The sequence below is a fragment of the Brienomyrus brachyistius genome, chromosome 1, assembly GCF_023856365.1.
Source record: "Brienomyrus brachyistius isolate T26 chromosome 1, BBRACH_0.4, whole genome shotgun sequence".
Classification (NCBI taxonomy): domain Eukaryota; kingdom Metazoa; phylum Chordata; class Actinopteri; order Osteoglossiformes; family Mormyridae; genus Brienomyrus; species Brienomyrus brachyistius.
The window spans coordinates 47,275,917-47,301,933 of record NC_064533.1 but is presented as its reverse complement, the minus strand read 5'-3'; the positions used below and the strand labels follow the sequence as shown (position 1 = coordinate 47,301,933).

At 43.7% G+C, this 26,017-nt stretch overlaps 3 protein-coding genes across 7 annotated transcripts; 1 reads left to right on the top strand and 2 right to left on the bottom strand.

Moving 5' to 3' along the window:
• Positions 1-1,102: 1,102 nt before the first annotated feature.
• LOC125743124 (cell surface glycoprotein CD200 receptor 1-like) lies at positions 1,103-5,044 on the bottom strand. Its single transcript, XM_049015815.1, has 7 exons — positions 4,862-5,044; positions 4,204-4,260; positions 3,437-3,742; positions 3,045-3,323; positions 2,738-2,828; positions 2,542-2,593; positions 1,103-2,163 (listed from the first exon to the last, which is right to left on the bottom strand). The coding sequence occupies exons 1-7, from the start codon at positions 4,929-4,931 to the stop codon at positions 2,068-2,070; spliced, it is 951 nt and encodes a 316-aa protein (XP_048871772.1). The 5' UTR covers positions 4,932-5,044; the 3' UTR covers positions 1,103-2,067.
• A 3,468-nt stretch (positions 5,045-8,512) lies between these two features.
• On the bottom strand, positions 8,513-9,834 carry LOC125743151 (phospholipase A2 inhibitor and Ly6/PLAUR domain-containing protein-like). Its single transcript, XM_049015858.1, has 4 exons — positions 9,690-9,834; positions 9,391-9,478; positions 9,026-9,136; positions 8,513-8,682 (listed from the first exon to the last, which is right to left on the bottom strand). Exons 2-4 carry the CDS (start codon positions 9,437-9,439, stop codon positions 8,579-8,581), a joined length of 264 nt encoding a protein of 87 aa, XP_048871815.1. The 5' UTR covers positions 9,440-9,478; positions 9,690-9,834; the 3' UTR covers positions 8,513-8,578.
• An 8,582-nt stretch (positions 9,835-18,416) lies between these two features.
• Positions 18,417-25,464, top strand: cfap91 (cilia and flagella associated protein 91). 5 transcript variants are annotated; one of them, XM_048971798.1, is made up of 17 exons: positions 18,417-18,582; positions 18,681-18,757; positions 18,979-19,136; positions 19,426-19,512; positions 19,993-20,049; positions 20,573-20,754; positions 20,987-21,164; positions 21,367-21,524; positions 21,943-22,125; positions 22,336-22,469; positions 22,702-22,809; positions 22,896-22,967; positions 23,083-23,229; positions 23,567-23,788; positions 23,884-24,032; positions 24,181-24,272; positions 24,900-25,464. In XM_048971798.1, the coding sequence occupies exons 1-17, from the start codon at positions 18,492-18,494 to the stop codon at positions 25,106-25,108; spliced, it is 2,304 nt and encodes a 767-aa protein (XP_048827755.1). In that variant the 5' UTR covers positions 18,417-18,491; the 3' UTR covers positions 25,109-25,464. The 5 variants fall into 5 exon arrangements, 4 of the variants coding, with proteins under 4 accessions (XP_048827755.1, XP_048827746.1, XP_048827764.1 ...); XM_048971789.1 differs by having other exon boundaries at positions 22,699-22,809; XM_048971807.1 differs by having other exon boundaries at positions 18,540-18,582; positions 18,681-18,798; positions 22,699-22,809.
• Positions 25,465-26,017: the final 553 nt, after the last annotated feature.

Genomic DNA, 26,017 nt, shown 5'->3' with positions numbered 1-26,017 from the left:
ATGCTGGACTAGCTACCCCCCCCCCCTGTTATGTCACGTAATATGGATTAAATGCAGGGGATGTGTTTTCTTGTTGCGCATTGTGTGCTGTGGTGTGTCCACTATGAGAACTAATCATTTTCACTTCATAAGCACTTGTAAACTCAAATCACAGTATGATATGGTGGGACCTGTTTCCAAGTGTGTAGGTTTGGGTTCGGCGTTGGTAGGGACTAAATCAGCCCCAGCCCCCCCTAGACTCACATGGTACTCCCACAATGCTGGTAGGAATGTCTGCCTGGCAGAGGTGGAAAGTTTGGATCCAGAAAGTACAAATCCAGACCGAGGTTTTCTTTCAACCAACCAGCTGAATCTAAAGAATTACAGTCACGGAGTACAAAATTGGTCGGTTGAAACAAAACCTTGGTCTGGATGTGTACTTTCCGGATCTGAACTTTCCACCTCTGCTGCCTGGTAATGCACTCCACGCTGTTTGAGAATCATAGCTGTGATATATTGGAGTACAGCCGCAAAATAATAATAGATAAATGCCAATGGAACATCTTTCACGCAATATCTGAAATCTTGATCTCCTTTGGTGCAAATGTTTTGCTAAGTTTTCATAGAGGTATCGAGTCTGCTTGTTATTATATTCTTAACAGGATGTCCTGTATTCAAAATAATATGCAAAAACACAGTTAGGCCTATTGCTTAGCAGTCCTACGGTTTCATATCTGTGTTTTGTTCTTGTCTGAGCCACGTAGGACTTCTTACACTGCTCACAGTTTTAATCTGTATTGACATCTATAATCTTCTGTTACTGATGTGATCTGTAAATTCCATGTCCTCATTTGTTTTCACAAATGTATGGAAGAACCTGAATTTGTACACTTGGTCTGTCAGTAGTCATAATAACATAACAGCTTAAGCCAAAAGAATAAAACCTAAAACACATTTAACCATTTCATTTAATTTCTAACATTCAGGCCACTGTAGATCTTAATAAGAGGTTTCATTTCCTCAATAAAATCTGCGCAGTAATTTTACTATTTCCAAACATGGTAGGTCGAACTAAATGGTTATGCGCTGATCTCTCTCAAGGACACTCGAAATCCCTCACATGTTTAGGTTACATTGTATTTTAATCAACCTCCTTATGCTAACATGCATGACAATGACATAAATTAACAGCACAAACCCGACCATGGTTTACCGCTCATTGAGCACAGGGCCACACTTCTAAAAAAGGGCACTGCTCTGATGTCGTTAAAGCTGCCTGAGATATAAACGAATATAATGCGAGAAAATGTTACATTCGAAGTTGAGGCGGGACTGAACTAAAGCTTGCAGCTTGGGACTTTTAATCTTTGTCAAAAATGTCTATTTGTCTGGTGTTTTGTTTTCAGATATCCTCTGTCACCTTCCCTTCCCACAGCCGTGTGGAATATATTTTCATAGCAGTTTCAGGTGAAACTCACTTGTCAGTTTACTGTTCATCAGTTCAGTGGTCTTATAAATGACCTTTTGTGCTATGAATGCAATGTAACAGAGTGTAGGAAGTTACGGCAATAGGCCTATATGGGCTGTCTAGGATGCTCTCGTAGATATTTAAACAGATAGCGCTTTTCCATCTTAATTAGTCCACTTATCATTAAGACAAAATTCGGTATGACTAATTCATCCTTTTAACTTCTCAGTACTGCTTCACAACAGTAAAAAAAAATACAATAACGGATGAGGAAACGCCAGTGAGATATTCGTCAGCCCTTCAGAAACTCATTTGGGCAGCTTTCGGACTTCAAATTATTTCCAGGCTGAATGAGTACAGACTCGGTTCCATTACATTTTCTTTTGGTTTTTCAGGTTCATTTCAGATGTCGGCTCTCCATCAACCCATCTTTGAACTTTTCGGGGAAGCTCCGGGCCTGCGGAGGTGGCAGGCGGCGCCTTCTTGCAGATGCGGGCGTCTGTATCCAGGTCGTCATGTAGTGCGAAAGCAGCACAGAGCTGAAGATGCCCCACAGAGCTAAGGGTTTCCTTTTCCGCTGGGGGCGGTTTGCGTTTTTCGGTGGCTGCCGAGAGCGGCAGCTAGTGTCTGCAGAGCTCGGCGGAGGAGTTGTAGATAGAGTTGATACGCTGCACATAACTTGCATACGGTTCCAGTTCTTCCACTTCCTGCACGCGCTTCAGAGACATCACAGTCGTCATCACATAGCTATAATATCATCCTTTGTGTTTTTATTGCTTTCTTAATAACTGAGCTTAATTTAAAAAAGTAACAAATTCTTATAATTGCTAGTGCTTCCAAAGCTTTTAATTTCCTACTGTTACTTGTAAATTAATAGAAATAAATGCATATTTAAATCCACCGTTTTAAAAGCTTGAAGCATTTTTTAAAGCATTTAAATTCTGTAAAATCAAAAAAACAGCCCAATTTCCTATACGTAATAACAAAGGTCTCTCATTTGCTGTGATTAATCAGCTGGAAAGCACCCCACCTGCACAGGAGTGGGGACACAGCTGTCTAAGACAGCACAGTGGATGCTTACTGCCCCCGCTTACCTGCACAACTTTAGGGGGTGTCGGGGATGGACTGCTTGTCTCACGACGCTTCCTGAGGATCACAGTGGATTAGACAAAAGGTATGTCATTAAAAAGCGAAGGACATCAATTATTCAATAAGAACAATGACATTTTAAACCCATGTGGTGTTGTACAGCCCTAGTATCCTAACCCAACAGACGAAAGGAACTCTTACCTGATTTTGCTTATAAGTTTCCATGTCAAACAAAAGGCAGCAAGGATGCACACTGAGACCACAGAAAGTCCAATCCATTGAGCTACATGCCCTAGAAGAACATCATTGTGTTTTAAAGAATGGTATATTCCTTTATCAGGCCTTTGTTACACGTCACTGTTTTTATTTCAGAGGTTCAACCATCCAGATCTCTGGCTTCTGCCTGCTGCTCAGTTCCCGTAACCTGAGTCACTTTCTGGCTTCTGTGAGTCGTCATATGACTAAAATGATCTTCTCCTGCTGATTCAGTTTTCTGTCACCCACTCACCTGCTTTGGGGTCTGAAAATTGCACCTCTTTGAACCCCCCTGGCCAGCTTGGGTGTGTGACGATGCAGCTCAGGTTCTCTCTGGAGACACGGCCAGGCAGGACCAAGCGGCTCTCCACAGTGTAGGTGCCGTTTGGGTTGTGGGTGGAGGTCTGGTTTGCAGTGGAGTTCCACTGGGTTCTCCAGGAGATGGAGGCTGCTGGGTTTCCCTCCACAGCTGAGCACACAGCCACTGTCCCGTTGTGGAGCTCTTCCAGCCTGCTGAAAATCTGTGGAGGCACTGAGGCAAAACCAAGAACAAGGTTCAAGAACCGAGATGGTTTTTCTGTGTTAAAGTACCCATAGAAGGTACCTTCAGCCCCCACATCCCCTTATAAGCCATTTCTGTCTCACCTCTTGCAGATACCGTAATCTCTGCATTATAGGTTCCTCCCCAGTAAGCCGTCTCACAGAGATAAACTCCCTGGTTTCCTAGAGTGAACTGAGGAATGTGCAGGTAGGATTCTCCGCTGGTTCCGTTCCTCAGCTCCATCCCATTCTCACATGTGTCATGGCGACTTCCGTTAATGTGAAAAGCCACACAGCAGAGCCTCCCCGTCAATTTGACTTTCCAGATGCTGTAGATCATCTCTCGCCATGTTTTATTGCTGCATGTTATATCAGCACCTTCGTTCAGGTCGAAATATTTGTGCCTGTTATCTGAAAATCAGTGGGAACATATGTGTGATGCTGTAATCGCATACATTTGTTTTCCATAATAAAAGTGAAAATTATGTCAATGTATCAGGAAGCCTTAGAAAGTATAGTGCTGCTAATCTGATACTGGATTCTGATCACATTCAGGTCACATTTCCCTTTTCTTTGCATATCGTTCTGTTACCACGGCCGAAGATGCCTGATTTCACTAATATTGTAGGTCAGTGTCTCCCATTCTGGTCCTCAGGGACCCACAGTTGGTCCATGTTTTTCTTCCCTCTAAGCTCCCCGCCAGACAGCCCACATTTTTGCTCCCTCCCAGCTCCCTACCAAGAGGGAGCAAAAACGTGGGCTGTCTGTGAGTCCCTGAGGACCAGATTGGGAAACACTGCTGTAGGTCATGCTGCCTGTTGCCACGCAATAGCTAATTGTAGATATTTAGGTAAATGGCAATGTGGTCTAACCTTGCATTGTAGTGATGGTACTGTTACTGATTGACTGGCATGTTTCCACGGAGTTTCCTGGTGGGGAAAATAGAGACTCTGTAATGGGCACATCAACCGCAGTACAAACAACGTCTTTTGTGTCAGTGTGAGTGAGCCGTATCTGATTCTAGCAGCCGCATCTATCGGTACCCGCCAGCACCCAGTATAAAATCACTGGTTACCTGGAATTATATGATATCTCCTAGGGTTCACCTTGGACAAAATGTCAATGCGTAGCAAGGCCATAACTCAATGTGTACAGCTTCAATTTAAAGCTCATTTTATGCTGTGGGAGCTCCTCAGAAATCCACTGTACACTGCTACTTTTACCTCAGTCTTGACGCTCAAAGTGTACATTTTAAGTTCATGTTTTAAGAGGATAGCTCACGCCGGGCACCTTGATCCAAGGCAGTCAACCAATTTCATCTTTCTATTTTCACCGGGAGCGCCATCCTTTCATACTAGATTGTACTACGCCTATTAATTGCCGGTAATACTGGCTTGCTCAATATACAGATATGATACCAAGCATTAATTCAAATACAATCTATGAAATGACTGAAAGAATGACAAAGAGAACGACAATATCAATGCACAACCGAAATGATGCCTTTTTAAAGAAGAGAAATGTACACACCCTTGACCATCTTCCAGACGACGGCAAAGACGATCAGGTAGAACGTACTAAAAAATCTGAGAGCAGCCATCGTTGCGGCCCGGCCGGGAGGGATCGCTTGCGGCCAGATTTTTTCAGCCTCTGTGCCTCTCGTTCCTCACTGATCTAGACAAAAAGTCTAGATGCTGGGCCACCTGCTTTGTCTTCGAGCGAAAGAGGTGTGGTAGGGTTACCAGAATCTGTGCCGCCCCTTCGCTGTCAATCACATGACACCTACACAACTGAATCTGAGATTTGAAAACCATGAAGGAGGAGATGTCTTGTCATTTGAAGTCTCTTATGTGTGAAAGGCAGCATTTTTTACCAGCACAAGCATTTGAAGTACTGAAGTTTTGGTACTGTTCACCCTAAGTGAAGATGTATCACAACACACCCATGTAAAGCGCCTTGGGGCGGCTGTTATGAAAGGCGCTATATAAAGGTAAATTGAATTAAAATGAAAATGGTGATCTATCAAGTATATAATATCATTGAAAATATATTTATAGTGTCGCCGATCAAAGTAGTTATTTTTACGTAATCTATAATTTTTTTTGCTGTACAGACACTCCCTGGGTTACGATGATCCATGTTACAATACTTTGATTGACGGTGGGTAAATTTTTATCACTTTCAGGACATTATTCAATAAATGACATGAGATATTCAACCATTTTTTATAAAGCAGGCTTTGTGTTAATGATTTTGCTAATGATTTGGCTAATGTGTTCTAAGCATGTTTAAGGTAGACTATATGCTAGGCTATGATGTTTGTTAGGTTAGGGTGCTGTATTAAAATGCATTTTCGCTTTACGATATTTCCGACTTTAAATAGGTTAATTGTAACGTGACCCCATCGTAACCTGGGGAGAGGCTGTACTTCTGAGTAATACTTCTGAGAGTGTTTGATTTAGATAAAAGCATTGGATTAAAAGGGTCACTTCAATCTTCGTGATGTCAATCAGGGAAAGCCAGGGGTATTTATGCGCCGTATTAAGTTTTTAGAATGGTAAAAACTGCTGACGGAAGAGCTGAAGGAATATTATGATACCTAAAATCATTTAAAATCTTACTAGAGTGCACGCATTTTAGTCACTTCCTGAGAAAGATACGATCTCAGAGAAAAGTATACAAAAACAAAGCGTTTCTCGAAAGCCAGCATGTGCCAAAATGCTATGTGAACTTTGAACTTGGATTTAAAAAAAATTCATTTTAATAAAATGAAATGCAATTATGTTACATTTAGTTAGCAGATACTTTTGGCCAAAGCAGCGATTAAGTTAGGATCAGAGAACTGGGTTAGGCAACATGCTCAGGGCCTAAACAGGCAAATCCAGAAAGACAGATGTTTTTTTTTTCCCATAGGTTAAAAATGTTATTTTCCCATTGTACTAAAAAACAGAAAAAGATGTGGAAAACACCAGAATGCTGCAGGATCCCTCAGTGCTTTAGTCCGAGACCCAGACATTCAGTGAAGACATAAGTGTCATTTGTGAAGCAAAAAAGCGTTTGGCAAAGCTGCCCCATGTGCTCAGTGCACCTGTGCTTTGCTGGAGAACCCAGGACACATCACAACAAAAATGATCAGGCAGATTCATCAGGTTTTATTAAGCAGAGGGTGTGATAGTAAAAGGTAGAATGACTTTTAGAAGCAGTCTGGGATCCTGTTTGAATAGATGAATGATGATGGTGTACCTTCAAATGCTGCGGTCGGATTCCAGTTGTGTCTCGTTTGAGGTTTGAGGTCATTCCACCAACACTGCCCACTTCATCTGTTTAAATACCTGTATAGTGGGACTGTTGGATGGTACAGTTGGGAAAGCGGAGTTTGTGTTAGGCAATGCCAGTGGCGGGAAACGTACAGCTCCAGTACTTGTGAAACGATCAGGTGACTGCTAAAGGCACACACACACACACACACACACACTTTGGCATGGAGAACACTAGACCACTGTATTCAGGACATCTCACAGAAAAAATATGATGTGCTTTCCCGGAGGGTTACTATGCTGTATTACGCGGCTCTAGGAGTGTGTTTACATGAGGGGACACAAATAATACGGTATTATGCTGTTACTTGTGTGTTAATTAGCCACAAACTAAGCGTTAGTTACAAACCGATGTCATGTTTCTTCATCATTAATGAATTGCCACACATCCTGTATCTCAAGCAAGCGCTACATTGTTACTATATCTATTAATTATTTAAGCCTTTGTGAACTACCTAAAGAAGTGCTGTAAGAAGTGCTCTTCTGTAGGCGTGCAAAATACTTGTCATGTTTGTTCATCATTAATGAATTGTGACGCATCATTTATCCTAATAGTTACTATATTTGTATTAATTACTATATCTGTTAATTCTGTGAGTCTTAGTCAGTAGTCAACTACTGACGGAATGACTGAGGAGCTATTGGAAGTAATGAGTAACACAAGTGAAATACTGATGTCATATTTGTTCATTAATGAATCATGACACGTCTTTCATCTTAAGTATTTGTTCATGATTTGTACTTCAGTGGTAACTGAGTTACTAATAAATATTTGTGTTCATTCGTTGAATTTATCTCAGCCGGAGTGATTCAGAGGCAGAGATAAGCATCAGCAGATCAGGCACCGAGACTGAGAGAGCAAATTCCATTTAGGCCTGCAGGACAGTTTGCAAACATACACTTGTTGGATTTTTTTTTTACTTTTGATCAGCCTGCAAATTCACCAATGTTCAGGGTAAGCATGATTAACACAGAGTTTGCTAAAAATGTGATTATGCTGAGAAAAGTGTCGTTTGCGAAGCAAAACAGAAGGAGTCTGAGAGCCTTTATAAAGAGTGTGGACAACAGCACAGGAAACAGCTTAAGAAAGTATTGTAATTAAAAGCAGAATATTAGAACGACTCCATATACCTCAGAATCGGGACAAACTAAGAAATTTAACTCTGATATAAAGCATGGTCTATTTCTTTTTTATTTCATGGACTTCTATGGCCGGGTTATAACATGATACCAAACTGTCTGGCAGGAATTTGGGCCTGCAGGACAGTTCTCAGCCATGTACTTGCTGGATTTTTAGCTTTGGTTTATCTTGAAAGTCCACTAATTTTCAAGCTAAGCATGAGAAATCCAGAGTTCAGGGTCTTCCCTTCATTTTCCCGGTCATGATCCCCTTCTTCCTACATCAGATATGCTTCCCCGTAAAATTCAACATTCCTAAAATCATGCTGGACTGAAAAAAACCTTGGCGCGCTGTATCCACTGACAAGTTACTCTGGCACCTTTTGCAAAATAGCCGAGAGGAAAATATGAGTAACCCGCTTGTCTATGGAAACATGATAGTACCATGATATATCAAACTCATTTAAAATTTCCCTTTTACTGAGCAGTTGACACTTTTTGCACAATGACTGAAGAGGGTGTGATGGTAAAGGGTACAGTAACTGTTCTGATCCTGTTTGAATAAATGGATGACAGAAAAACAAACCCTGGAAAGAGATTCAGACGCTCTTATGAATAAAAGGAGAATATTAGGACATGCAAGAATCGGGACAGACAAACAAATCTGAACACTTGTTTTTTTTTTATTAGAATAAGATAAAACTGGGAAGGGTTGAAACATATTATTCTGGGGGGGGGGGGGGGGGTTGCAGGGCTTTGCTCTGGGCGGGGTCACAGCGTGAATTTCCATCTGCGAGGCAGATGCCAGGGATCAGTTGCAGAGATCCGTCGAGCAGCAGAAGGCACTGACATTGGGAACGGAAGTCATCAGATGGCAGTCTGACGCCTTCATGCATCTCCTAAAGTAATTGACAGCTGTAGAGGAAGAAATACGTAATTAATATTTGTGCTCCAGGGAAAACAATTGGCCAAACCTAGAAGTGGCTGAACATAGTACAGATCTGAACCCTATGAAGCATATTTGGTCTCACATTAAACACAATGGAAACGTTTTTCAACCTTCAATTATTTGCTGTTCAGACGCTTGAAAGCTTAATGCTTGCATTTTTGGGTTTGGCCCATTTTCTGGCCCAGAGTGCATGTCTGCCAGGCATTAGAGTGAGGCTGAGATGACTGTGTTACAGGAAATGCAAAAAAAAATCCGTAATCTCTCCTAAGAACAGCAGAGGTCGCTCTGTGTAGGAATAAGGACACTTACGCATAGGGGGTAGGAACATGACTCTGGCACAAACATCATTGGGAGATGAGCAGGTTTCCACTGTGTTCCTGCAGCCTTTGTTGATACACCTGTTACATCGCAGTGCCTCTCCTGGAGAAAGAGATGGAGGTCAACATGTCCTTCCTCACAAATTCACCCAGGGTTGTTACATGCTCATGACAGATTCCTCACATATTCAACTCATTCATCTGAACTCAGTTTCCATCTCAGGATGCAGGCGAATTTAAGTTGAATTGCAACAGTCAGACATTCAGCTTCACAGCAGGATCAGAGTGGAAACGGGAAGAAGCTGAACCATTCTGTGACAAACGGAGGGATGCAGCAGGTGTAAGAGGCGACCTTACCACAGCTCACAGCCAGCAGGACCATGGCAACCAGCACTACGGCCTTCATCCTTCAGGCAGCTTTTACGTCCAGAGAGGAATCAGTGAGCTGGGAAGCAACATTTAATGGCATCATGCAAAAGATGAAAAAGAGACATAGATAGGATAGACAGAATCAAAAAGATGCATTGAAGAAGGTCAGAGGCAGCTGGAATAAAATAAAACATTAATAACGATTAAAGCTGTCAAATGTAGCCATAGTTACACCAAAATAGGGTTTACCGATGGACAGAAATAAACCCTGTTTGGATACAACGTACCTTTAAATGCTGCTGCTGTATCACAGTTGTATCTTGTTTGAATGTGGCGTTGTTTCACCAACACTACCTGCTTAAATACCTACGTTGTGGGACTGTTGGGCGGTACAATTGGGAAAGCAGAGTGTGTGTTACACAACACCAGTGGTAAAAGAGGTATAGCTTTAATACTTACGAAATTATTTTGATAAGGAGAACACTACACTACTGTGTTCAGGACATCGCAAAGAATACAAAATCACATGCTTTGTTTCAAGGTCTTAGTCATATTGTGTGACACTTTAACTGTGACAGAGGGCACAGAGCTTTGAACTGACCATAGCCAAAAGTAACACAGAGGCAGAGAAAAACAAATTAACAGCAAAGTCAGCATGGGGACTGAGAGATTAGATTCCAGTTGGACCCTGCAGCGTAGCTTGCACTCATGCACCTATTGGTTTGGTTTTTACTTTAGCTCAAGCTATAAGTTCAGGCTAAGCATGATAAACACTGGTTCATTTCTTTGTGCTTCCAGTCATACACCACCCTCGAAAAATCATCATCCATTAAAAAAACACACATTGTTCAATGATAGAAAGCAGAATGACATCACTGAATTCACTCGCTTAATTTGACAAGTCGCTCGAGCACATTTTGCAAAAACGGCCGAAAAAAGTCAATCACCAGATGCAACCTGCTGGTATGAGAAGATATGAAAAAAAGTGAATAAAAATGTTTTTAGAAATAACTATTAAATTCAGTTTTAATTGTTGACTATGAATGGGCTGACGCCCCATCGTGGGTTAATACCTGCCTTGCACCCATAGCTTCTGGCGAGGGGCATAGGTGTCATATTAACCTTGGTGAGGCAGGTGTATCAGGTTTAAACATGTGATGTCACATTGTGTTACAGGTAGATTCTGTAGTTGTGCTGTGTACAGTTTGTTTTTTATTAATAAACTACTGACGTCGCAGTTACAATATGTAAAATGATGTTCATCCTTCCATTTTTAATGATATCTATTTTCAGTAATACGGCAGTTTAAGGGTGGTAATGTTCCGCGTTATGTATGTTGAATTTGTGAGAATTATTAAAATCATGCACAGATCGCGAGATTCCACCACTAACGTCAGGTCATACACTTTGGAAAAATGACCTCAGCTCAGGGTCCGCCGCGATACCCCTGTCACTCTCCTGTACCCTTGTCTTCTCTCACAAACACCCTAACTTTCCAAAGAGAATCACAAGCACAAACACAACACATAAATAGTGACTTGGAGATGTTCTTCTAGAATAATATATAAGTAAATATAGTGGATGTCACACCCTGACCGACGGTGCCCGCCGACGGCTCCGCCTAATCCCCACCCGTGGGCGGATCTGACCGGGTGTTTCGCATGAGACTAATGACGGGACAGTTTTAAGCACAAATCACCAGAGAGACCACGCAAAGTATTGAGCCATACCCATGTGCCTTACTGAGCGATTGCCTGTCCTCCGTGTTCCCTTTGCTTCCTCCCTTTCTCGTCTGCCTTGTGTACTTACCGCTCCCTATTCCTTTCCTCTCCCCAGACCCGTTCCCGCACCTGAACCGCCTTCCCCGCCGAGTCCGGCTCCTCTCGTGCCCCAGTCCCTTTGTTCTCGTGTTGTGTGCCTCTTCGTTGGACAGACCTCCCGGCTTCAGACCCTTGCTCTCCATCACCAACCTTCCTGTTTGCCTAGCCCTACTTGTACTTCAGTTCTCGGATACCCAATAAAGGCTTGGGCTGCACGCATGTCTGGATCCTTGCTCCCCGTCCTTGATCGGCATAACAGTGGATTTGTTGAGTTTCTTCTGGGCAATAAATGGACTTTCTGCCAGCTCTGTTCCTGACCCGAACAATTCTGCGTTTCTGGTAACCGAGTAACTTACTTTATGGCGTTTTCCAAATAAATACCAGGTCTGCCTCTGTTCTTAACAGGCTTCTTACTCATTCTTATGTCCTGACAGTAAACACAAAACACAGTGGGATGAGAACTGTGACCGACAAAATCGCTAAGTACCGCTGCGTAATCAGCGTTGCTGTTTCTGCTGTGCTATTAACCAACAAAGCTTGTTGCAGTTTGTACAATCAAATAAGATAATCCTTTTCAAAACTGTTTGACATGTACAGTAATCATTCAATTGCACCATTTCAGATAATCTTTTATTGACTAACTGTTGGTCATGATATGAGGCCTTCAAAGCCATACTGTGTCTTGTCCGCTCGTTGCTTCCTTGTCTCACTGAGTATCTGCCAGGAAAAGAAGAAGTTTAAACTCAACCATTCTAAGGGATGGTGGGGGTTTTCTAGGAAAAACTGTCAGGAAAAAAAACTTTAAATTATGTGATTTGATATATTAATCATGGACCTCAGATTGAGGAAATTAGCTCCATATCCCAGAACACAAAATGTTACACATTTGCTTTTGATTTTTTTCCCCCACCCAAGTGTACAGTCGCTCATAAAACACCCAAATGCGTTGATTTGACTGAAATTTGACATCCATTTGTGTACCTTTTATACCTGCAGCTGATGTCCCTGCGTCAATTCCCCGCATTACCTCATCTCTTTGTTCCTTGTTAGCTTGTCTGTTGTCTATCTTGCTACCTTTTAACTCTTCAGTTCTGTCCATAAAACTCCTAATCTTTCCTGAAAGGGCCTCACCTGGTCACATATCTTTGTTCATATAGTAGTATTCTGTGTTCAATAAATGTGAAAAAGTACTTCAAAGGGATAAAATGTTATGCTCTCTTATATAAGTGCTAATTATTATACCATAATTGCTGTTGTTGTTGCTACAACTACAGTACACATACACTTTGTGTTTTACATATAAGTATGATATGTAAATGAACATAGTGAAACAAAAGCCGAAATTAATACGACATATATGAACAGAAACAAGTGTTAAATCCATATTCAGTCTCCCCATCTCAGCTAGGAAAGATAGAGACCCATTCCAATTCAGGTTATCTTCCCACACGCCAGGTGCTGGTTCCTTTATCTCATTATTTGAACCTGTTTGTGTTGCCCGCCGCCCAGCGCAAAGAAGACACTAACTACAGTCCCAGCATGCTCTCATTCCCATTGGTGTTATAGAGGTGTCAAGCTAAATTTCCACATTCCACAAAGAATTTGAGGTAAACGTGACTATGTGGATGACCTCACCATCAGTTCCATGTAGATAAATGTCACATCATGCCTACCTGACCCTCCGCTCTCCTCCATGGTGTGACCCTAACAAGCCACGCCTGCTACTCGCTTGTCCTACTTCTCGTTTGAAAGCTTCGTGTTAATCACTCCAGCTGCCTCTCGTTAGCTCCCTCATTAGTCTAATACTGTAAATGTGTGCTTTCCAGTCTTGCATTCACCAGTCCAGTCACTGATGTTGCTATGCCTGTTAGCCCCTGTCCTTCCAATGTCTAGTCTTTTTGTTTTGATCACTTGTGGTCCATTTTATTTCCAGCGTCAATTTGTTTAATTTTGTTCTAATGCCCCTTGTCTGTCGCCCACAACACCTTCCATTGAGTCATTCGTTCCTTCTGCTGTGACAAACTTATAAACCGTGAAACAGCCAAGCACATCTACGTGTGTTCAAGGGTAATACAATTATACTGTACTGCATTCTTTTTACTATAGGACACAATCTATTTTTATTTTGTAGAAGAAGAAGGAAGTAAAAAACATGAATGAAATTTCAGGTTTAACTGCAATTCATCGAAAATTTTTTACTGAATTTCAGTAAAAATATGAACCAGAAGCCCTTAAAGCCTTCGCCGTTCACAACCTGTTTCAACGTGGCTCCAAAGTAACTTTTTTTGATGGGGACTGTTTTCACCTGTGCTACTGGAGATGAAAAATGAAGATGGTTAATAAATGACTGCCGTCTTTGTAAGGTCACCAATGGTCCACTTGGTGTCAAGCTTCCCTTGACTATACACACATACAGTGTGAACTAGATCTTTGGTAGAGACAGGCAGGTAAAGTAGCTCTCTGCTCACCTCTGTCAGGTTTACAATAGCAGACATGTAATCTCTAGGGGCCTCCTGCAAATTGTCAGCATCTCCCTGATACCCACAAACGTTGCGCAATGTCCTGGAAATCTGTCATTCTGCTAATCAACAGTGGTGAAATTAGCTGGCAAGACGTTTTTACTGCTGCAACCTCGCCCTAAATTTTACTACAACTCTCAGAAAATTTTACCCGCTCACCCCAGTTGGCAATATATAAATACGGTATTACCGTAATACCAGCCAAGCACTGGTTAGCACCCCGACCCCCCCCCCCCCATGCCCCCCATCTCCTCCCTGAAGTCAGTATTCCTGTGTGCATTGGGGTTTAATGTCAATCTACCGTTGCATCCCACCTATTTAAATAATATTCAGATTTTCTGCCAAAAAACAGCCTAATGTTGTATGAAACAAATCAAACTGATTCAAGGTGTATCACCTGCAGCTCTCAAGTGATTATACTGCATTGTGAATATTAACCAAGTATCTGTAAGGAGGTTCACACTGGAGCTCCCCGCATTCAGGTCATGGAGATCTTCTTCGAATTCATCCTTTCCATGAGTTTATTGCCATTAGACAAGTTTATTGCCTCCAGAACTGTTAGTTGACCTGGAGGTGATAGCAGAAGAACAGGAAGGAGGATTCCAGAAGAAGTAATGTTCAAGGCAGTGTTTGTTTTTTAAGCATTTTGCTGCTGGGAAAATCCAGGTTGTGTAAGCAGAGCGTGCTCAGCTTGATTCATTAGACTGGGAATTTTCCTGGTGTGGCAACTATGTTATTAGGCCAAGATTAAGGAAATTGGCACCAATATCACCTGCAAACTGTGACCTTGTGGCCAATGGGTTCAGTGCTTGTGAAACATGCTGGATAGACGTCTACTTCAGCTGATTTCGAATGCGACACAAAAATGGCCTTGAAAACAGGGGAAGGACGTGGCAGGCAAAACCAGCACAAAAGTACATCAAACAAATGTGCGGGAATGTTTGTGAGATCGTAGTGCTTTTCCGCCAAAGTGACGCCATCGCCTTCCCAGAAGCCACTGCAGGCTACATGAACGTTGTTCTGAGCTACGGGCACCAGCAAACCTGTGACTCCTCCCCTGACAGGAGCATCTCTCACATGCTACACAACAATCGACGCTTTTCCTGTAGCTACTGCAGTTGGTTTCAAGAAGTAGCACAGCACTAAGCAGAGAGCCCACACTAACTTTCCGTTCTTTCCGTCTTATTTGTGTAGATTTCTGCTACACACCTGTCCGTCAATGGAACAAATGACTAAACCAACCTGTTTATACCACAGACATCAACCTGCTTAGAACATACCGATTACATAAATGACACTGATCAATGAATGAAAATAAATGAATCTAACGATATTTTTTTGTGCCAATTTGAAATATACAATCAGGATTTCCCTGTCATGTACGGATTTTGAGTGACACACAATTAAACCTTACGCTATACATATATTTAGAATATATGTGTATAGTGGGTGTAACTCGTCTAAAAATTAGAAGTGTATGATTTTCTGCTGTACTTGGCCTCGTGAACATATCCCACTTAAAGGTTCAGCAGAAGTCAGCCAGCATGCTGGAACTCCACTCTCATCAGAGAGAGAGCAGGACCCTGTCTCAACATTTTGTGTTACAGCCCGTAAACACTGCCAAAACAGACTTACGGTACTTTATGCCCTTCTGTAAAGTCTTAAAAATGTTCACGAAAAGAAAAAAAAAATATGAAAACTTTTATATACGCATATATTCTCCATAAGGAATTATATACTATCAATACAGCCTACAGCAGCCTCACACTAAAACTATGGGTGGTAGCAAAATTCAGAGTGAATTTCTGAAATCAGAATAAAAAATTATGTTCTGTGACGAGATCTTTGCTGTGACCAGTGTAACCAGAAAATTCGATGCCAGAAAATCATGCTGCATATTCTATGGCGAAGGCCAGTAGAGTTGAGTGTTTTGTTTTTGCAGGTTCACATACAAAAATAATTAAAGTGAATAAAAGGGGAACAGACTGACTGTTAGCCCTCAGATTACACAACACGCTTTTTCCACACGTGCCACAAAAGAGCTGGGAAAAGGAGGGTTCTGTGGAGGACGGTTACCGGAACAGAGTCCAGGTTATGTAACTCCCTTATTCTAACATTGCACAGTAACAGCAGTGAGGCTGTTTACAATACTAGACCTGAATGAGTTTGACAATGGAGTGTGCACACGATTACTATTTGCCCATTGGCTCTCCACAATGGACAAGGGAAAAAAAATACCTGCCAATATTTAGCCATGCATCTCTATGTGTTCAGTTTCATTTGCTTGCATTTCTGTCTTTCACAACACAGTTACCCCAAGACAGTGTAGCAACGGCCAATGAACTACCCCTGTGGCAGCCCCTTTTTCTGCCCGTAGGAAATCACTCACGCAACAGCACAATAGCCTGATACCACTAATGCGATCTGCTTCTGCACCCCTGGCCAGAGTAAGATTTAATTGTAATAACTGATACTTTATTGATCCCCATGGGGGGATTGCCTGTAGTCCTCCCTGCAATGGACAGCCATCCATAGCAGCACCCAGGGAGCTGGAGGGTTAAGGGCCTTGCTCAAGGACCCAGAGATGTACTGAGGCTGGGTTTGAATCAGTGACCTTCTGAACACAGGCGTAGCTCACTGAGCCGCACGCTGCCAGAAAACGCTGTCATGCCCCACAATTTATGGCCATGCCCCCCCTCCCCTGATGTCGCTTCCATTTTCAGAGGGGGTTCCCACACAAAAGTCCTGAAAAGCTTTGCTTATCAAGCTGCATTTTGTGATCTATTTTAGCTTTTTCATAGGCTTCTTTGAGAACATCAAAAGTCAAAGTGATTCATATTTGTGGTCGAACTGTTGAAAATTCACTGGATATCAATGGATAATTTCAGTACAGATTTTGAAAGAAATAACCATATAGGTTTGCAGAAAGAGAATGAAATAAGTAATTTTCCTGAAAATTACTTAAACGTGACATTTCTGAAGCATTTTGGGCCAGTTTAAGCCCTTTCCTCTAGTCAATGCGCTTACTTACCAGCTTCTATGTTTCTACTTACCAATAATCACAATTTTAATTTTTTTTTAATCGAATTTGAATCCTAATAAAAGTCACTTATAGCTGTTCTGCAATCTTGGCACTAAGAGCAGTGGCTCTACATTTTCCTGCAGCCTTACACCGCTGGAGTTTCGCGGCCAGGACCCCCCATCAGGATCATATTACCCAATACGCTGGTCACCTAAAGATCACTGCCATCTTCTCCTTTTATTATCTTATGGGGACTCGGCATTCGGAGAATTTTCTTAGCAGCTTTTTGATATGATAAGCTTTTAAAAATCACGGATTAATCAGGTCCATTCTTTTTCATAATACTGCGCAATGAAGTCGTGTCCAGCCTCATTTATACTGAGAGCTACATCTACAGACAGATTTCTAAGAAAATGATCGGGGCAGCGTGTGTTTCATGCAAGTTTATATCAGGCTCTCTGAGCTTTTTGAAGAAAGTGCAACAGCAGTCATGTCCGAATTTCAAAAAACTAAACCTAAATAAGCCACATTTAAATCGGCGCACACAACATAATACACAAACATTTAAATCTCGAATGCTACATTCTTTCTTTTTATAACATATAATGATGAACCACGATCTGAATTAATTTAACGATTAGTCAAATCTCAGCATTTATTCATTGTGAAAACTTCACACTTAAAATGTTCCAACCACACGTTTTTTTTCCTTTTTAAAGTTTATAGTAACAGAACTATTTTTTGCACACATGCACTGATTGAGACATCCCCCGACAATTTCAACGTAGATTGTATTATTCTAGGGGACTTCACCACCCTGTTAGTCTGCATTCCTGATGTTTCATCAGATACACTTCTAGATAAACGTTTCACACAGCGCTCACAAGCTGTTTATCTGACTACCGCCACAGCAAAACCAGTTCTTCCAACACCATTCTGGGCCCCAAGCAAACAGCTCACTAAACAACTGATTCCCTGCATCTCTCCACCCACTGCGTGCACACAGTGGTTAAAATTCCATTACTACACCTTATCAATACTTAACGATACTGTGGTTTAGATTTCCACATCCTTAATTATCCCCATCCTTATGATCGACCTAATTATTAGGAGTCCAAGCAGCGATAGCTGTAGTTTCCCTGTTGTTTCCCTGTAGTTCTGAACCCATCCCCTACTCAGCAACTTTGGCATCCTCTAGACAAGTGACAATAGAACTTGGAACTCTCTCTTGAAACCGAAACAGAACCCTTCTTCATACTATTGTAAGAGGATATTTCATTTTCATTAAGATTAATTACTTTATAATTTCATGTTTATTTTAGTATTGATTCTTTATATAGTACCTAAAGATAAGGGAACTATATGACGCTTTGGGAGCGGAGCAATAGTGTTCTTGTGGTTAGGAGCCGGGACTATTTGTATATATATTTGGGCGCGGGAAAATAAAGGGGGAAGTCAGTCTTCCATGTTTAGCACAATATGTTGTCTCCGCGTCGTCTCTGTACCCACGGCCTGAAATAAAGATAACGCTGAAGTACCCCAAAGTCAGCGTTACACTATCAACTTCCGCCTCCTGGCGGACAGCATGCGAAATGCTCCTTTCCGCATCCGTTACCACGCAACCTCTCAAGTGTTTCCAGTTTCCATGGCGACGGCGCAGCGTCTCCGCCGCTGGCGCCGCGACTAAATCAAGCTGCATCCGAAATCAACAGCTTGAACAGCGTGGAAATGAGCGCAGCCGCGACCCTCGTCGAAAATCGCCCTCGCAGGGCTGATGTTAAAGGCTATAGGGAGCAGCGGTCACACGATTGCCTTTACGGTGGGTGAGCCTGCCATATCCACGCCTGGGCTGCTGCTGCCGAGGCAGGCTGCCCATTGTGAAAGTGGATGTAGCCTAAGAAGCGTGTTTTCCCTTAGATCCGCTGTTCACAGTTTCCGGGGAGTCGGACCACACACGGGCTTGCTTCAGATCGCACACCTCCGGGCAACGACTGGTCAGTACGCCTTTGCCAGCTTCTCCGCCTTGCTTTTGAAGGTATCTCATTCAGCGGTAATCACACTGATAATCAACACCCATTAGTAAAATACTTGTGTCAAGTCTACAAAAGTACAGTCCATCCATCCTGAACAGTGTAAAATTAAATCGTTCTTAGTCATTATCCTATACTGTCAACTTTTCCAGATTTTCATGTAATTATTGACTCTCGGCTCCCAGAATCGGGTTCCCAATTATGAGTCCATGTTCAGCAGCCTGCCGCACCACCCCAGCTACAGCCTGCGCCTGGAACCAAAAGATCCCGTCCCCGCTTTCATTGACCGGCGTTGGCGGGGGCATCTGGATCGACGGCGGGACGCTCTTCTGCAGCTGGCGCGGTAACAGGGGCGTGTGTGCGGGGGGCACGCAGCCTATGATCTTGTTAAAATAATGTAAAGAAACCCCAAAAGATGCCGAAAATGAGCATCGCCAAAAATGAAACTTTTCATCCTAACTCGGGTCTCCCAAATGAGTTAAATTCAATGCATCTGCTTGTTTTATCTGGAAAGCATGCCGTTAATTTAATGATGTAATTACTTATTTTTAATCATTATTATGTAAAGGTATATGTATACCTCTGTGCGATTAGTTTTTTGTTATTATACACAATGTTTGCGATTAATATAGTTTCAGCCCAGTGTATCCGCGCCTCCGAAGTCACCCCCGGGATAACTGCGACGTTTCGGGGGCGGATCGGTGCAAATTCTTTAAGCGGTAGGAAATCTGCCTTAAGTATGACTTCATTATGTTGAACTGCAGCAATACACAGCTTGTTATCCCTATTAAGTAATTTACATTCGACATTGTCTTGGCTATTATTGTTTTGCTGTTTAGTCGTGTGTCATTTCAAAGAAACGTCCGATTCACGTTACACTGAAATCGGATCGCTTATTATTACGGGAAAACGTGGTTCTAATTACCTGTCTTAAACAGTGCTAGAGAAACCTGCAGAACGGCTCTAAGATTAATTGCTGCAGGGTTGACATTTTCTAAAAATGTGCTGATATTTCGGTTGCAAAATTGTTATCAAATATGGAATATGTCAAATACTTGATACCGCAGAGGTGTGTAACGTGTAAGTTGTGGTTTCCTGTGTCCCTCGTTTGATGTAATGTGTTCTTTAAATCCGTTTTTATTCCTCTTCTTTCTCCTTTCTCACCATCTCCGATTCGAATTCCCATTCCTCCCTTTCAGCCCCCTGATTCCCTTCTCCTCACAGCTCCCAGCCCATGTGTTACTGTCACTTCCCAAGTGAGTTTATACTATATACTATATAGCGCCTTTCATGCAAGGAATGCAACTCGAAGTGCTTTTGAAGTAAATAATATACGTGAAAATAGACATAGAAATAACATGGATAAAATTCAATAAAATTTAATCAAATGTAAAAAAAATAAGGAGAGTAAAAGCCTAGGTTGATCCACCTAATAAAATAACTAAACATAACGTTAAACACCGAAGTCATAAGATCAGGTGAAATGCAGGGTTTTAAGTGGTGGTGCAAAAGGAATTCAGGCCTGTATCAGGAAGGTGATACAGCAGCTGGTTAAAGGCTGTGAAGAGTGAAGAGATACCTTTTAAAATTTCTTTTTAAGGTACATCGTGAGCTATAGCTTCCCTGATGTCTATAGGTAGTGTGTTCCATATCTTAGGGTACAACAAAAAATCACCTGACTCGGCGCCAGAACTTCTACAGTGTGATTAAGGTGTAATGAACTGACTGATTAGTGTTGGTGTAACCCGGCATCACAAAGCCCCGTATCTCTGTTTCCAGAGCCAGTCCGTACTCCTCTGCTGACAGGGGCGGGGACCCTGCCCAAGGTCCTTTCCAGCGCTCACAGGGGGTGCAGACTGATTACCGCGACAGCGAGGCACAAACAGACCCTTACAGCCCCAGCTATGTGGTGAAGGCTGATTCAGTGCCAGAACTTCTGACTTTGGCCACGCTAACATGGAGTACGAACCCCCCCCCCCCTCCCACTGGGTTCCAAGACATGCTGTCAGGCAGCTTTTTTGTGGTGGTTTACGGCTTTGTGGGTTTTTACGTGATGGGGACTGTAGCACTGTTTGATATAAGTGTAGAGCAGGTAAAAGCAGATTCTTGCACTTTACTGTGCCACTACTAGACATAAAAATAAAAATGACTGTGTGAATCATGCAAACTTCCCCCACCCCCATGTACCGGCAGACCGTGGGCTTCCTGCGGGACTGGCTGAGGTGGAACTGATAGAGAGAACCAGAGCCAGGAGGAGCTGGGAAGAAGCTCTCCCGCCCCTCAACGACTTGTCCCAGCTGGACAAGAGGAGGAGAATGATGGAAGAGATGGAAAGGAAGGAGTGGGTTTATAGGGAGGAAGAGATACAAAAGTGAGAAAACGACTCGTAGCAGTAGGTTACTGGGGAGGGTTGCTTCAAGGCATCTACTGCACAAGCATGATCATTTGGAGGAATGTTCTGTTGGAATGTCACTTAGATGTGACCTGACCCAATCTCTGGCGGTGTCTGATAACATATCTGCATTTTCTGCCCCGCCTGTCCTGATTTTTTTGGGTATGTTCCGCTTTCCCAGGTTGCAGGACGCACGACTGGACCTCCTCATGAGGCTGCTCCAGCAGAGGGAGCAAAGGAAGGAGGAGACCACAGAGAAGCAGCTGAAAACCCATCACACTGTGCTCCAGAGTGGCTTGGATGCCCGCATCAGCAAAATACGGAGGTCTTATGTTCTCTGTAAGAGCCACCGGCCCCCGCTGACCCTAAGAAATACAGGGCTGCTGGTATCTGAGGAAGTTCTACAAGATGTTGCCTAACACAGTGGTTCTGAAACTGAGAGTCACAAATAAAACACTATTGTTGTCAATAATTTTGAAAATGATAAAAACAGACCTGTTTGGACGAAATTTATTTTCGGATCTTGGCTTTGTGTCTCTGATGGAAATTGTACCTCATGGAGTACTCCTGAGATGAAGCATTTCAGGAGACACATGGGTGGTGAGACTTGATCAATGCTTTTTGGGTGGTCACCAGGCAAAAACATTTGAGAACCACTGATCTAACAGACCGCAGTGCCTGCTAATTGCTTGTTGAGTGACCCACCGACCTTCCGTGAGAATATCAATTCAGCAGATCACCCTCATCCCATTCACAGCCATCCGGAAGCTGATAGCCAAGAGGAAGAACGTGGAAGGGAAGCTGGAGAGGCGAGACACCGTCACTGACTACTGTAACTACGGCTCCCAGGTCTACGCACCTCTCTCCCGCTCTGGGCTGCTCCCGGATCGTCACTCGGAGAGCAACGTGGTGAAGAGCCGATTCCTCAGTACCTACCAAGGTCCAGCTTTTCTCATAAACAATAACAAGAAACGCTTGGGGTTGATAATGTTAAATTGGAAATGGCTCCACCCAACACCAATGTGCATTACATGTGTGTGTAGTGTGCGGTTCACAAAGTTGATGATGGTGACAGTGATGGGGTCACTTCTTGTTCATTTTATTGGGTTTACTGACATCACTTCCTGTTTCATCATCACTTCCTGTACAGGCTTACTGGAACTGGAAGCAGGCCTTCCTGCCTCAGCCTTACTGCCTAGTACCACTGCCCCCAAGCCAAAGGTTGCTAAGGGGTATGTCAAGCGCTCTGACCGCTACAAGATGGAGCTGGATAAGACGTACCAGGTACAGCGGCCATGGGAAAATGGCTAGCGCTGCTTCATGTATGCACAGTGACATGTATGCGCATTTCCTGTTACAGTCCTGACTTGCAGCCTGTAATGTCACAAGCCATGACAAGTCCCAGAGCCACTAGAGGGATATCGCCATGCAGTTTATATTGGTTCAGGGGCTGACTGACCCAGCTTTCTCAATGGTATGTGGCTTTGGATAAAATTGTGTGACCTTCGCCCAGGAGCTGAAGGAAGTGAAAGTGCAAAAGGAGAGCAAACCCCTGAGATTCCTCCAGAGGATGGAGAAGCCTGCTCCTCGCCCCCCCACCCCAAGCGTAGCGGTGCCCCCAGAGGTCAGCTGTCCTCACTGTCAGCTCCCTGTCCACATCTCCACACTCTCCGTAATGTGTCACCTGGGTGCCTTGATCCGTCTCTTCAGGGGGAAGAAGACAAGGAGCTGGCCATCATCAACCTGCAGAAGCTGCTGAGGGGCAGAAGCATCCAGAACATGGTGAGTCTATACGTGAACATCTCTCCCTGCTAATGCTTTCAAAAATGACACATGAGCCCCAAAGCATAAAAACCGCAGCTCCATATTCCAATGAGTATGTCCACACGTCCTTCAGATGTTCGAGGGCAAGATGAAGCATCTGGAGCTGATCCAGGAACTTCGCAGCACTCATGCCCTGCAGCGGGAGGAGCAGGACCTGAAGCAGGCTGACAAAGAGGCCACCCTGACCATGCAGAGTCTGAGAGAGATGCACCAGCATAAGGTTTGGTAGTTTCCTCACACACGGCACAGACAGAAAGTAGAGGGGCACTGCAAAGTGGCTTTAGAAGCATTTAAAATAATGGTGAGATGTAGTTCAGCTGGTTATGGATCTGTGCCCATATCCAGAAGGTTTTGGGTTCAAATCCCAAGTGTAAGCATACCACTGTTGGGCCCTTGAGCAAGACCTCTGGGTGCTAGCTGACCATGCTGTCTGACCCCAAATGTGCCTGTATATTTATGTGTGTGTTCATCTCCCATGGAGACCAAGGTCAAATATGTGAGAACTATTTAAATTCCCCTCAGGGATGAACAAATTATCTCTATGTTATTCTCTGCAGGTGTGGATGGCTGAGGGCCTCCAGGCAGGCATGGCAGCCGGGGTGCTGGCAGACATGCTGGACTTCCTGTCCAAGGAGCTGGTGCGCGTGCAGGAGGAACGGCGGATCCATGCCCTGGCACTGCTGGCCGAGCGAAACCGCCGGCGCCGTGAGGCAGAGGAGAGCGGGAGGAGGCAGGAGGAGGAGAGGCGTCGCCGCGAGGAGGACGAGATCTTCAGACAGGTTTGTGAGGTCTTATGCACATGCACTGCCAGAGCAACTCAGCTGGAGGCTGAAGCTCTGCCCCAGCACAGCATCTAGTAAGCATCGTCTTTCAGGTGGTTCAGGTGCACCAGGAGACCGTGGATCTTTACCTGGAGGACGTTATCTTGGGAAGCATAGAAAAGACCGCCGATGAGCAGGCCAGAGAAGAGATACGCAAGATGGCCGAGGAAGTCAACGACATCGCCTACTCCATGGAGGAGGTGTATGTGTCTCGGTTATGGGGTTGTGACTTCATCACAGGGACATCCGAGGAGGCCCATCTAGAGATCCTGACTGAGGCGGGAATCTGACACTCCTTCTCATCCTTACCGCTGTCGCTGATTGGAAGCTTTCATGTTGCACCTCCATAGACGCACCAGCCTGCAGTCTCAGGAGATGGTGGCTGAGTTGGTGTACAGTTTCCTGATCCCTGAAGTGCAGAAGATCACCATGAGGCAGAGAGGTGGGCTCCAGGGCAGCACCCTTAACCACAGGCTTCATCGCCTACTGGGAACCATTTATCATGGAGCTTAAAGGCCACGTTGTTATTACTCAGGGGGAAAAAAATCAGGTATTTCACACACTGATGCCTCATTGAAGGCCGGCTGTTTACTTCTCATATATCAGACCCAGAGGTCCTTAGAGGTACTGGAGGTAGTACTTCCTCTATTTTTAGATCCAGAAGTCATTGCTATAATTTTATTGTCATTTAATAATGCATTCTTCTCTCTTCTTTGGAAAAATACACTATTGTAATATTGTAAAATGCATTATCTTCCCACCTCCACCACTGATCAGACCAGGGGGTGTTCCACGATAAGCCAGAAATCCTGCTTTGTGAAACACCCTTCAGATGAGAAGAAAGATCTGGAGAAACTGAACAGTGTGTTTCAATGTTGAATAAGGCATGTTTTTTTGCCTGCTAAGCCCTGTGAGCTGAATCCCGTCAGACAGGAAGAGCGAGTGTAGCCAGGCAGGACACACATGTGCTGGCGGCCGGGTGCTGCAGCGTGGGTATAACATCAGCCATAATGGAGGGGGGGAGGAATAGTGGGGCAGGGGAGTGAATAACAAAACATGTGTCCCACAGTGAGGGAGAACCAGCGGAGGTATCTTCAGGCCGCTCACCATCTCATCCACGGAGAGGCACATACCTACATCGGGCCCAGGTCCTCATCACCTTCTCCACAGGCCGCCGCCCAAATCGCAGCGGAGGCACTGGACCATTCAGAGGGGACAGACACCGGAAAGCTTCCCGCTGCCCGAGACGATCAGCAAACAGGAAGTGAGAGCAGCTGAGATGCCCATCATGTCTGGTTTTTCGAAATCATTTAGCCAATAAATCCGAAAGAAGACAGAGCCTTGACTCCTCACCCCTTCCTAAAAGCATGAGATGCAGCAAAGCTCCGAGTCGCACGCTCAAGTGGCTGTACTGCAGAGAAGGACACCCTGTTTTCAGAACCCAATGATCCAGCCCATTCATCTCGGTGCAATTTTCTCTACACTTTCATCCACGGCTCTCAGGCCTAATTAGTCATTAGGCAATTCAAAGATGCGGCTCCTACATCAGTCCCTGTGTGCTCACTTCACAGAGAGGTGGGACTCGTTTGTTAGAGAAACATGAGGGGGAGAACCAAATAAAAGATTCTGAATGGATTCCAGTCTTTCTGTATGCAACACCGATGCACTTCATTGTGGTTACTGGGTAAAGTGATGGTCCTAGAGACATCCCCCAGTTTGCTGTAGTAACAGCAGCTTCACCCCAGTCATCACCAGGGGTGTTGGAGGGGCATGGATATCCTGACTGAGTTAGGGGGCCCAACACTTTGTGGGGGCTCATGGGAGTTTTACTTACACAGAAATGTTCTGAGGGCAAAATAAAATAAATAAAAATATTATTGGTTTAGGGAGATTGGTTGTAGAGGATTTAGGTCCAAGCAGCTAGAAGGGCTGCACCAAGACAACTGATTCGTTGGTGGGGGGGACGTGTACTCCCCAGTATTAAATTTGGCTTCATTCACCCCTCACCAACTATGAATAAACTTTTGGCTTTAAATTATTAATTTGTGCACACCCCCAATATCCAACTTTCTCCAACTCTATTACATATACAGCAACTGAATAAGTGTGGGTTTTTATGTTATGTTTTTGCACATAATGGAGATAAAGAGCTCGGCTGGTCAGAGATCATTATAGTAGCACCGAAGG